Here is a 14,052-nt window from a genome sequence, read left to right on the forward strand (position 1 = left end):
GGCACATGTATACATGTACATACTAGGTATATACTTGTACATCTTGCGGGGGCGGCAGGGCGCTCACGTGCGAGCGAAGCATCCTTCGCCAGGAGCTGAACAGCCACTGATGAACTTGAGTCATCGATCATCCAATTAGCTGGGCGATCAATCATCCCGCTGCCATTTGCCCCGAGCCTACGTACGGCCCTCGAATCGGGTTGCCGCTTGCTTACAAGCATGGTCCAGCAGCATCCTTCCGGCGTGGCCCGGCGGCGCGTTCTACCCATTGGACGCGCGGGGCGTTCGTGTAATCAACCCTTTTCAACGCTCTCACCTTCGACGTAACATTAACTGCCCCGCTTCCTCCTCGTCGTGACGCGACTTTTTCATCTCGCTCCGTTCGTGGCGATCAATATTTTCAGTGACATCGCGGCAAATTATATTACAGAACGAGTTTGGTAACGCTAACATGAATGAATTTTATGAATATTTAATGATAGAAAAAAAAAGCTCACATTTGGCTGATAGAATAATCGGAATAATGTATTATCTAGTCAATCGATCGTAATTTTCGAAAATTATATATACTTACAGTTAGTAACAATATTATTTTTAAATGAAATGTAAATTGTTATTATTATTATTAAGATGTTGGATGATATTATTAAGATTTTCGTAAGATGTACAGCATCGATATCTGACGTTTCCATGGAATATCACCGTAGGCGATCGGCGAAATACATTAACGACTCACAGTACACGAGAGTGAACATACCGAATCGGTGTCTTCGCCTTCGTCTGGAGACGATAGTCCTCCCCCCACATCCTGCTCGTTACCGTGTTAGAACGGTAACGCACTCCGCGTGTAAACTCGAACGCCTTCGCTTCTTCGTTCGCGACTGAGGGGATGAAGGCGCGCCGATAACAGCTCGAAATATCGGATAATAATGCGCGATATGACGCGTGAGTTGTTAATTCGCGCGTCGCGTCCGATGCACATGACGCGAACTCGCGAATCCTTCGCTCTACGTACCTTCGCCCTTCGTACTCCACGCGTTTCTCGTCCGTCTCTCCGATGTTTCCGCGCGACTTGCCCCCAATGGCTCCACCCCACCCTTACGTTTTTCTACGGAACAAAAAATTTCCCGCTAAATCGACCGCATTTGACCCAAGGTATCGCTCGTTGCTTTGGCGCTATTAAATTCAAGGTTCATCGCCTTATTCTTTTCGGAGGTTTCAACCGAGACTTAGATTTTAATATAATCCTTTAATGCTGGAATTTATTTTTTTTGTTAATACAAAAACTAAATCGTTAAGCAATTAATTCATTAATTGCAAAAATTAATTCTAAATCAACAAAGAACGAATAGTGATAAGAATTGTTCATAGTGAATTTACGAAATATGTATTTGCTGATGTAAGAACAGTAATGATATTAAATACGTAATTATTCTGAAGATCGTAAGATGCAAATTGTCGGTCTTGAGGATATTGGCTAAACCAGCTCCAAAAATCGGACGACAAGCCTACCCTGCTTTTCCGTATATAGCTGCGCCATGTTTAATTTATGCTGATAGATCTTTACATTCCAAATTGGCTTTTAAGCTCCATTTATTTAAAGGCACATCTCGAGTTCTTCGTCGGTAGCGACTCGCTTATTGGCTGCTCGCTGCATCTACCTGCAAACCGCGCCGGTGCTCTTCTTCTCGATTTATATCTATTTCCATAATTTCCTCTTAGCTGATAATTCACCACCGTCGACGCAACGTTTCCTCTTTCGACCCTTTCAGAATGCTCGCTTCGGAGCGTAACGTGGGACGAGGTGCGAAAGCTATACGACGAAATATTCTCTAAAGCGATCTCTCCTTCGCAGTTGTCTACGAATGTTTCTTCGTCGTCTGGTCTACATACGAATTGTAATGTAGTCAATTATTCAATTTTTCTCACGGAAAGGATGGTTTTGCAAAGCATCTAAGAATGTAGCTAGATAAAAATTTGAAAATAATTTTGTTGGACTATATCATTTAAATAAAAATTTTAAGCATTATTAACAATGCTGTAAAAAGTTTTGACATTCTAGCAACCAGTTTGAGTTATAATACATAAATTACATATATAATTATTTGCTACATATATAATTATTTTAAGCTCCAATCTGAGAGCCAACATAGATATTTACAGATTCTGTATCTAGCTAAATTTTTAGATATTCAGCAAAATCATTTTTTCCATATAATAACAATCGTGTTCTTAAATTTGCTATGATTGAAAATCGTAGACGAAATTAAAAAGATGTGTTTTTTACCAATTAATAAATAATTAATGATAAAGGTTAATAATGTAATTGATTATGCAGATTAAACTTCAATTAAATGAAATGCTTTCTTATTACGTGATTTACTTCTTATCTTATTACTTCACTTATAATGCATAAGCTTTCAAAGATTCATTATATACGCGTGTGTCACATCTTTTTGGAAGGAGAGGATACCATGGACCAAAAACTGTTCATCAAGACGGTTCATCATGCGTATGCGCCCGAGTACTTAAGTTCTTACGCTTACGAAAATATTTCCCAGAAGGAGAACTGGCTGCTACCTTGAGGTGCCGGGCGGAAGACGATGCAGGGTGGCGAAGCCAAGGGTGGCTTGAGACCACCCGCCGTGCGCTAAGCCGATAGGCCGTGAATCTATGGGGTGGGTGCGGGAACGAAAACCTAAGTGTCGGGCGGAAAACGTCTCTTTAATGCTCTTAGCGTCGTCACGCTACTTCTGTGAGCTCCCACTTTCTGCGCGAGTCGTCTTCCTCTGCGACGAATAAATATACGTCGGCGTTCAAATTACAGTGAGCGTCCGAGCGAGAGTTTGCTCTCTCTCTCTCTCTCTCTGTTCACCATCGAATAATAAAAATGATAAATTTCAGAAAAGACATAGCTCATGAAAAATATCGCGAAATGCTAAAATATCCTCCAAGCTATTAAAATTTTAAGACTTTTCGAGTATCGTAAAAGCGTTAAAAGCAATTGCATAAATTGACTAATAAAACATAATAGATGTATTAACAAAGTTTCTCCTTGACTTTTACAAACAAATTTTGTACACATTTTATATATATTAATGTTAAAAATTGTATACATGCCGTCGTTACATTAGCTTTGAAGTATATTTGTGCGTTTGAAGTATATTTAAATATTGTCTTTTCTGAAGACTTTATCAAATCTCTGTTTTTCCTTCTCTTTCCCTCTTTCTTCCCCTTTCTGGTTAGAGTTATCTCCCATGAGCGCGTCCACCACGCGGTGGTGCGTTCGCACGTTTTCTTCGTTGAAAGGAGAATTTAGCGGCGTGCTCGCACCGGCTTCGACGGGGCAATCCCTCGTCGACAGTGGTCCCTGTCACTGCGTGCCCGTGACAGCCGGCAATTAACAGCCCCCGGACTCTCGCTTTTCTCTCTCCATCGACGTGCCCTCGCCGGGCGCTAACGTGGAGCGATGCCACGCTAGAAGCGTAACGCTAGGCGTCCGCTTAAATAATTGTCCTCCGTCGGACGGTTAAGATACCGATTTACTGCCAACATGCGTCCCTCTCCCTTTTCCCCTTTTCCTCCGTGCCCGTCGTTTTCTCTTCCCTGTTCGCTCTTTCGATTCTAGCGCGTTCTCGTCACCACCCGCGACGCCAGTCGATAACAGTCGTCAATTTGCTCGTCGTGTTTTCCGATTATTCCTGATTTATTCCAGATCCCTATACAATGCTTTCTCTCTTTTTCTTTATATTTCTCTCTCTCTCTCTCTCTCTCTCTCTCTCTCTCGCCTCTATAATTTGCCTTGTACGCTTCGAGAACATCGTTGAAAATAAGTCACCATTATGAAATTGTACATTAATACATATCTTCTTAGCAGCCATTGTACCATTGTAATATTAATTTTTTCGTACCGGAAATTTCTTACCTATTCGTCTTAATTATAGGAAAGTTAGATTGAAGACATCTTCTCAGGAGCGTCTAGGTGTTTGTGAGAATGGTATTTAAGATGATTACCATGCCGATTTAACTTCTGCCACTTTGCCAGGGGGGCACGGTACACTATTCCCAGGAGCGAAGAAAAGAATCGTCGTTAGACAAATGGGATGTTTTATCTGGCATTACTACTTTTTATTTGAGCTCCGATTACAACAGGTAGGGGGTGCGTCTTTCACGGGGGATAAAACGATCTCGTTGGTGTGCCGTGCCTTCAGATCAACGTCAGACGATTTGCACTGTAATGGTACAAGTTTCTCGAACAATCGTTTTTCATGAAAGTTTTTGGTCAAGGAATGGGAATCCAAAATAGAAAAATGCTTCAATTAATAAAAACAAACAGAATTTATTTTTTTTCGAGCAATCGTAAGAAGAAGATTTATTTATCATAAGTTACGTGCAAAACAATATTAATTAAATAAAAATGTACTGTGCTATAGTTAAACGTACATTAATTAAACGTGCATTAAAGTCCTTAATGGAATTCTTTTCTATTATCTCCAACATTACTAGCATGGTTTTTTTTAACTTGCGGATAATTATTTGCGTTTTTGACACCACAATACTATTTCAATTTTGATTGTACTCTTTTATGATTGACAAGTAAAAAAAGATTCATATTATTCTATACATTCTATAGATAAAAATAAATACGAAAATTTTTTTTTATTATGAAACAATTTACGCTGAACATAATAAAGATAGGATAAATATTCTACGTAAATAAAGAAGGGTTAAGACTATATTTCAATGTAAAATTTATATTGTATTACACATTTTATGAGAACTAGCTGCAACTTTTGACAAAGTCGCTGTATTATGAAAGTTACATCCGTATTCGTTGGATCGGACGTAACTTTAAACGCGCTCGTGATGGTTTGGCGTCGTAATGGAGATATTACATCGTGAGGCACGAAGCGTGAGGCAAGGCGAAGCGAGGCAACAGTGTTCTGATGACGGGGTGAAAAACGAATAAACGAACGAGCGTTGCTTCCCTTCTCCCACTCTAACACGGTCATCCTAACTTCGTTAACCGGTAGTACACTGTTTGTACGGTAATCGTACGCGAGGCGAGAGGAACGGACAGAGGGAAAAAGAAGGGTAGACTGCCGCTATACCACCTTGCCCACGTCGGGGGCTCTTACGCGCTGTTTAACTTATCCATTTAAAACTCAAACACACGAAACAATTAATTAGTAATTAACGCTAGCCGGTAGCCGGAGCAACGGAATAGAGAGAGGAAGATAGGTGGACGGCTAGGCAGGTAAGGAGGAAGGTCGTTCCTCTCAAAGGGCGGCCGTTCTCCTCGAAAAGGAGATATTGAATGGATAGCAAGAGGCTTCCGCGAGTGCAAGAAACTTTAAAGTTCGGAACTTTAGTTCAGCTGTTAGCTTCTAATTAGCGGACAAACAGCCAGCCTCGAGATACAGGCATCGCGTCTATTGGTGGCCTGAAGGGAAGAAATTGTAAACTAGATGACTATCTGCTCTCGTCCACTTTCATCTGCTTTTATCTAGTTACGCTGTAAATAAAATTATATTAAAATATTAAGAATATAATCAAGAATTAATTTAAATACATTGTCGATAATAAATTTGCCGTGATTATTATTTATTAAAGATCTTAATGTTGATGAGAAATTTCTTACACGAAAAACTGTATGTTTTATAATATACAAGAATATTGTGACATTTTTTACTTTAAACTTTTCTCTTCATATATATTTAAAAATGAAAAAGTTAAGAAATATAAAAAATATTTTACTTAATTTTTCTTTGTATTGTCACTACACACAGTATTTCCATTAATCATATATTACTTATTCCAAGTGCAACGACATTGTAATATTCTGCTTGCCGAGGGAACTTAACGCGATCGGCTTTAGGATCACCGGTTCCGCAAGCTTCATTCCTTTTCCATCTTCCTGGTCCTCTTGCAGATTACCTGTCACTCCGTGCCTGAATTAACCGCTACCTGTCGACATTATGAAAACGTTGAGCGTTACTGCCTGCGTCGCGAGTTGGTAACGTTTACCTACGAAATGACAAACGCACTCATGCCGCAAGTTTTGCACGGACGGCAGTCTCTGTATCGGTTCTGAACGGCGGGTCGCGGATTGGCCGGGGTAGGGGGTTGCCCGGGGTGGCGAGTCGGGTCACCGTTGGTGCGAGGGTTTCAATATGCTTCGGCGGTAGTTACAGTACCCTCTCCGGACCACCGCAGATCGGTCTAGGCGGTGAACGGGTGGCAGGTGGAGGGTGGCGGAGGAAGGAGGACTATCGTGCTGCGGTATCGGTCGCCTTGGTTATTTAGGAAACCATATCAAAGTTTGAGTTGGCTGCCTGCCGCTGCTGCGCACCCTCCCTATCGGCGCCCCCGCCTCTGGACAATGAGGTCTCTTCCGGTCTCGTCGAGGTCGCCCTTGACGTTCGTTACAACGCCAAATAACGGTATCTGAAGCCACTAGAGTATATGAGAAAATGTATTATACGTTGTAGAAATTTGCAGCTTTCATCAATATTGAGAATTATCAGAATGGAAACAATTTGTCTGCCAAAAATCTGTATAAATTAAACTAGTTGTCTGGAAACATTCGTACTATTCGAATAAAAGTTTTACGGATTATTGTGTAACTTTTCTAGAATTTTATAAAAGAATGGCAACATTTAGATATTTATTTCAGTAGTGACATTTTTAATATGAGAAAATGTTTTGGAAAATAAGAAAAAAATATAATTTGTAAGAAGAAAATAAGATATTTAAGTATAACAAATTAAGCTAATGAAATAAGCAAATTGATAAAAATTCTGTATAAATCGCGGTCACTACGATCGCGCATTTCTCATAATGACGTGCAAAAGCCAATAGAAGACGACGTGTTACCGCAGTGAATTGTAGAGCGAGAAAGAGAGAGGCGGTTCTTCTAGTTTCCCGCCAGGTCCGCGGGTTCTTCAGGAAGGGTCTAGAGATTTAATTAAGGCAAGGCGACGGGTAGAAAGACGAGTCGCTACGTCGTGTAAACTCGAGCCCACCCGTTGGTCCCCCTGTTCACCTCCGTCTTCTGTCCCCGTCTTTGAAACGAGCCAAGTCAGTTACTCCTTCACGCTATTCGAGAGGATCTCTCTTGAAAACTCGTGAGAACGCTGCACACGTCTAGAGCGTAGATCTTGTTCGGCCGAGCGTGTGCGTCAAAGTTCGTCAGGCTACTCGGATTTCCAGCGTCAGAAATTCTCTTCAGGAGGGCCATGTCTTATTGCGACTTTCGTAAACCTTGTCACGATGTGAAGACGTTTCCACAAAGTTAGCGAAACGTTTCATTAAATGGTAAGAGAGTTCAAATATATTTTATATATCTATGGCAATATGCGTAAAAATTTATAATTATTATAATTATTATAACCATTCCAATTTCGAAATTATTAGAATATTTTATCTTAACAAGATCATTATTATATACGTGATATACACGTTAGACCGAACTAACTAATTATATCAGTAAGATTCAACAAAGAAGTTCTTTTCCAGAAGTTTTTACTTTGCTCTTCTTCGCAAGCGTTAAGCTTACCGGCTCTCTTCATTCAAAGTCCACTACGAAACAGCGCACAGGCATCATCTGCCTCGCGGTTTTAGCGTCAATAATTTGCAAAGGCTGCGGGGCAGGTTCTAACCGACTGATTTCACGCATCTGGCGTTTGGTGGTTTAGTCTGGCCCAGTCCATGCTCGCTTCAGAGCGAGAGGATCGGCGAAAGATGTCGGAAACAAGGTAGAAGGTGAGAGACAGTTAGCGAGAGAGAGAGAGAGAGAGAGAGAGAGAGAGGGGGGAGAGAGCCAGGAGAAAGCTGTAGGAGTTAGATGGCGAGAGAGTGGGTGGATGAAAGCAGAGGGCGAGTGCGGGCAGTCCCTCGCCACCGTGGTCCCGTGATCAATATTCCTTACCCCCTTTGCCTTGGCTTACCCCTCCGGCACGATACGGGTGCCCCTTACTTCGGGAAAATCCTCCTTCTACTCATACACCCGCCACCTATCCCCTGCCCCCTCAGGGGAGAACCCGGCAGAAACCCCTGAAACCCCTCTCGCACCCTCGTCTTAATTAGGAGTCTGAATCTGCGGCGGACACGCGTATAAGGGTAGGTTGGAGGAGGTCGAAAGGGGGTAGAGTGTGGGTGGATGGTTAGCGGTAGAGGCCGGGGTAAATCCGCAGACGAGCCTCGTGTCCGAGACATTATTCCCGACTTCGTTGCGATCGCCCGCGTCACGAACCTCGGGTCACCCTTTTTATTATTTCCCGAGATAAACACATTTGCGCGTCCTTACCCTGCCGCGCGGGATCAACGCTGAGTATCGCCAGCTCGTGTCCAGTCCATTTTCTGGACGAAAGAATTTTGCCGTCGACTTCACCCCTATTTAACGCACAATTAGCCGACGTGAGTCCCTGTTCATGCTTCTTACGCTTAGAATACCTCAGCAATTGCTGTCTTTACAGCTACATATAATTTTATTCGTTTTATTTCCGCATAAATTTTAGCTGTCAATGTTTCACGAATAGAATTATAAATCGTCAGTTTTTCTGATACTGTTTATGCTTTGATTTATATTTGCCATGCTTTTTCAAAGTTTTCGATAAATTACGTTTGTGTAATTACTTCTCATCTTAATGATATCCAAGAAGAAACCACGAGTGAGGGCAGTCATGATTACATTAAAAAAATTAATTATAGCTGGCAGATGCAGAATTTTAAGGAACTTGAAGTGTGTGTACGCGGATAGGTAGGATATTTATATGCGTGGTACATATAGGATGGTATATGAAGGGTGGGTGGCGGTGAAGCTGAACCGAGAGGATATTGGGGTTAGGCCATTCATTAGATTATGGGAATTCGGTGGTAGTACCCGTCGAAGGGAAAGGAGAGGAAGGGCTGGGGCTCGACTGCACGATCAAGGACCACCCTACATGCATTAACTTGCGTCACAAGGCGCGGCGATGGGGTTGAGAACGGATAAAAAGTACAAAAGGAATAGATATCTTCCCGATCATGTTTTCATTGAATTTCTTGATTTCTATTTAATATTATGCAGCAGACTTATGTTAAAAGATTATTTACTAAGAATTTTATATTATTCACGGTACGATAAAGAATCTACGCGAGCGAATTGAATTTACGTTATAATATTTATTTTGCATTGAAAGAAAGTAGAATTAATTAATATTAATTTTTTTAAATATTTATTATATGCAAATAATGATATTTATTTATCTAAGCTTCTAAATATTTAAATATTTTATATTTCTATTAAAGTCAAAGAAGTAATGGGTATATTTTTTCTTTTACAGAGCCGTCCCTAGCGAGGCGGGAATATCCCCGCCAAATCATGAACAAGGTAAGTAACACTGTTTGAAAGCGCTTAACTCTTTTATTATAATCATAATACAAAAACTTAAAATTGGAATAAAATATAATTTTAATATCGTCAACAACTTCATTATTAATTTAAATTAAAAATTTCTTATTATTTTACAATAGTACTATTTGAAATAGTTTCTTTCACTGATAAATTACATAAAAAAATGTAGCATCATAAATGAGAATTGAGGCTTTCATCGAGAAGCCCAACAAGTCAGTTACTAGGGAAGATCGATCTAACACCTTTAATTGGTTTTCGTGCAGCGCGACTCGCATTGCGTGTCGTATCTTTAGTTACCAACGTTTGTGACTATCGATCAACAAAATCTCAAAAGATTTATACTATTGCATACTAAAAATTACGCATTATTTAAGATACACTATATTTTATAATGCACGTACCTTGCATTTTTTAGATTAACGATATATAAAGTGTTTAGCTTTGTTTAGATAAAGTAATTGATTTTTAAATCTTAAAAAATTTACTTATTTCCACATAGCATCTTCAAAATTTTATTTATCAAGATATACTCTTAAAAAGAGACAGTTAGAGTAATAAATGATATAACTAAAACAATTAAGAAAAAGCTATTATTAGCCAACATTAATTGATTATTTAATAATTATAAATAATAACGTTAAATTAATTACGCTATTTTCTTGTTAATAATTTTATATAGTTTCAAATACAGTAAAAAATATTTCTTTACTCTTACATGACAAGAATGATTTTGCTAATGTATTTAAAAATTTAATTAGATGCAGATCTAAAAATAATTTTGTTGAACCAACAAAATAATTTTTGGGAATCTTAAGCATGATAAACGGTACTGCAAAAAGTTTTGATATTTTAATAATTGATTTAAATGTTCTATGTATAATAATTTTTATCCAATAAAATTATTTTCAGATGTGTGTGTGTATGTATCTAGTTAAATTTGTAAATACTTCCGCAAAATCGTTCTTTCCATGTAAGCAACATGATCGTGCAATGATATGAAAAATATTTTAAAAAATATTTTTTATAAAAGAGAAGTTTACACCAATGTGTTAAAGAATTTATGTCAATGTATAATATATGTGTAACTTGTAAATGATATGTGTGAGGTTCATTTGTAGGCTTTTTATATGCCAGCTAGCTCTCCTTATTATGTATCGCACATGAAAAAATTTAGAATTTCTCTTCATCCTTCTCTCTCTCTCTCTCTCTCTCTCTCTCTCTCTCTCTCTCGTTTCTCTCCCTCTTTTTACTCTCACGCTTCTATCTTTTTTACTCTATCATGCCGGTTTTCCTCTTCGTTCTGGGGTTGCCAAGCCACCATCTACCACCTACCTACTCCCCTCTTCCCCGCACATCATTGCCCGTCTCGTTTCTCGGCTTCTTTATAAACTTTTAATGACGGCAAAGCCTAATCGAGAAAACGAGCGAGCATACCCAGCTTCGCGAAACTACCCGACAAAATCGACAGGATCTCGATGTTCGATACTCAACCAAGCAACCATCACTTCGATAAAACGCTCGTACAGTCTACAATAATGGCGCGTTGCGCTATATACTTCAATTATTATTGACTAATTTATTAATATTACGAGAAAAATGTGAACACGATACATTCACGATAATTTTTAGATAATTGATGTTTAGGTAGGGTAGATCGAGGCGAATTAGATCACAGAACGAATCGGATCAATGTAAATTTTAAGACAGTTAGTTGATATTTGTCATTAATTTAATTACTGTTTTGTTTAAAAAAAAACTCGTTTGAAACAAAAAATAATAAAATTATCAATTTTCATAATGTTAAAATATTAATGTAACGTTTATTATTTTACAATGTTGCATAGTCAATAAGAAAAGTTTTAAGAAATTTAGCAAGGTGATAGTAGATTCTCTGTGCGAATTATATTTATAAAAATAAGTTTACTATATATTTATATACTTTATTTAATTTTTCGCAAATGTCAATTTAACTATAGTAAAAAAATATTCCAACTAAAGAATGTATTGTAATATATGTAAAAAAAAATTAGTAACTTTTTATTTATATTTCTCTAGTTTTCAAGGCATGCGTAATTTATTTTGTAAAACAATTCATAAAATACAATATTAATATAAAAATATATTGATGACCGCTCGATAGCCAGTAGCGATACAACATTGCATAAAGTAAGTCGTACGAGTAAGAAGTTGAAGTTCGAGCTCGAGTTCGAGCTCGCGGGGGCGCTTTCGATTTGCAACAAATCATTCAGCGTTTACACCCGGCTGCCCGTCCAGTTGAATTAAACTTCTACCGAGAACTTCGTTCTCCGTTTACCGGCTTGGAGGTATACATATACATTGGGTATAGCTAACCGTCTGTACCTGCGAACTGCTTCTCGAAGTTCGCTCCCAGTGCCTTCGTGCGAAAGCAGTTAGCTGTTTGACGTAGCGCTATGCTCGTTACGGACATGTTTGGATTAACATGCCTACGCACGATGTACGCGAGTAAAACAAATTAAAGCGATAAGTGGTATTTGATAGTTGGATATTTTTGTATATCTTGGTACGTTTACATTTGAAACGGCACCTGATTACTGGTGATATTCAAATATATAACACACTTAAATGTATTCGAAGGCAATACATTGTAGAACATTATTGGAAGATTTGCGAATTGGAGGACTATTTATTATTAGATAAAAAAATAATAATTATGTTTAGTTAGCATTTATTAGGGAAAATATATTTTTAATGAAAGTCCTATATTTCGACATATCAATTGAATCTCTTTACGTACATTATCACTGGTTCGTAAATTCGGTCGTATACGTATATAGCTTTTCCTTTCCCTCGAAAAAGGGAATAGCGACATAAACCCGTAACGTTCGACTCCTAAAGCACGATTAAACTAATCCTTACTTATTTGTTCCGTGTTCCTCAGTGCGTACGTCCTCTGCTACTATTAGATATATCTTCTGATCGTTGTTTCCTTGGGGATGGTCCTGGGAAAATTGGGCAAGTTCGAAATTTCTCTCGTATCGTTGCTCTCTGCACTTTACACGTTTGTAACAATATTTCAAGAATTATATGTGTATAATATTACATATATATTGTATGTATATGTTTAGTGAAATTTAATATATCATAATAATATCTAAAAAGATTGTAACAGTTTAGAAAGGATCAACTTCTTTCTTTGTATTGAGTAAAATTTGAATCTAATTTATCAATTTAAGAGGTTAATATGCTTAATATTAAATAATACACAAATAATACTAATTTACTAAAAATATGGTTTTATGGAGATATGATTATTCCTGACAAATCTGACTTTAAAATCCCTCATTGTCGAAAGCGTTAGTCACGAAATAAATGTGTATTGCGGGTCTGTTCCGGTGGCGTTTAAAGGAGTACCGGTGTCGGAGAGTATACTGTGCGCCATTTAGTGGCGGCACTCTCTTTCATAAAAGACCTTAATAAAAATCCCAATCTAAACAAGCTTAATTTACGTCCGCCACATAATTACCTACCCTGAGGCATGACTTCCCTCGCTCATCCCCTCTGCCGTGAACTACCTCTGCTGGCTCACTCCTCGCGCAGGAGAAAAGGGACGGAAACGAAGGAGGTGCGCGCGTCGAGAGCGCACTGAAAAATCTAAGAGGCTTAAAGCATTAAAAGGGTTATATAACATTCATTACCAGCGGGTCAGCCTTTGTGAAATTTCCCTTGGAAGCGCCTTCACTCAGTGGACACGACCTTCTCTCGCCCTCCCCCCTTGATTTTTTTCTCCTCCCAATCCTCTCCCTCGCCCTTTCGAGCCGCCATCTTCTTCTTCATCCTCGATTCGCGCTCTCGCTCTTCCGTAGCATCGAGCATCCCTCGTCTCTGGGGGTGCAGAGTAGTCACGTGATCGCGCCATCGTCCGGCATAAGGGGCGACGGGATGGAAAGTGGCGGAGAAAGGAGAAGAGAGAAGGGTCCGCCTCTCTGATGAAGATGTCGCACACGCCGGGGACCCTGGCGAGATTACTCGGGTTAGAACCTGCGGACCCTGGTCAGGGCACATGCTAATTGCTTTATTTGACATCAAGAAATAATGTACTGCTGTTCTCTGGTACGACCGTCGCCGTGCGAGAACCCCGCGAGGAAACCAGTAGTCCTTCGTCCTCACATCGCGTGCTTTCTCATTCTGCCACTCCTTCGACTATTCCTATAAATTCTCTCGCATCCCATGAAATGGCATTCTCTCGAAAATCTCATGGATTGCATCTTGTCCAGTACAAATATTGTACAAACATTAACATCTGTATTCATTGTTCTTATTCTGTAAGCGTATATATTACGATCAAAAAGATATACACATATAAATTAAATGTACATATATGCAATTGAATTGGAATATTTTTATTGAATATTCAATTTATTTCTCATTTTTATAGAAATATCTTTTTTATTTACAATTTTTCAAAGGACACAGGCTGTAAGCCGCGTCATATGGAATGCAAAGTACAGAGCAGTTCGGTTGTAAAAAAGACTTATGTTTTCACTCACGACTTGGTGGACCCAATTTCACGGTGCTACGTGAGGCGACTGGTTACGTAAGCAGATCAACTAGAAGCCGGACCTAATAACCCTTAGTCGGACCAATAAACATTTTTCCGGGTTACATATGACGAA

The 14,052-nt window shown here is 39.0% G+C and overlaps 1 protein-coding gene across 9 annotated transcripts in view; it reads left to right on the forward strand.

The window, feature by feature from the left end:
• The window catches only part of LOC105148601 (uncharacterized), a 344,598-nt gene that overhangs the window by 262,688 nt on the left and 67,858 nt on the right, over positions 1-14,052 (forward strand). For all 9 annotated transcript variants that reach the window (XM_087402879.1, XM_087402885.1, XM_087402877.1 and 6 more), the window contains one exon: positions 9,327-9,373. In XM_087402879.1, the coding sequence (XP_087259005.1) occupies positions 9,327-9,373 (47 nt within the window). The remainder of the gene's footprint in view (positions 1-9,326; positions 9,374-14,052) is intronic.

Source organism: Acromyrmex echinatior, chromosome 2 (assembly GCF_024713525.1).
Source record: "Acromyrmex echinatior isolate Ae372 chromosome 2, ASM2471352v2, whole genome shotgun sequence".
In the NCBI taxonomy this organism is placed as follows: Eukaryota; Metazoa; Arthropoda; class Insecta; order Hymenoptera; family Formicidae; genus Acromyrmex; species Acromyrmex echinatior.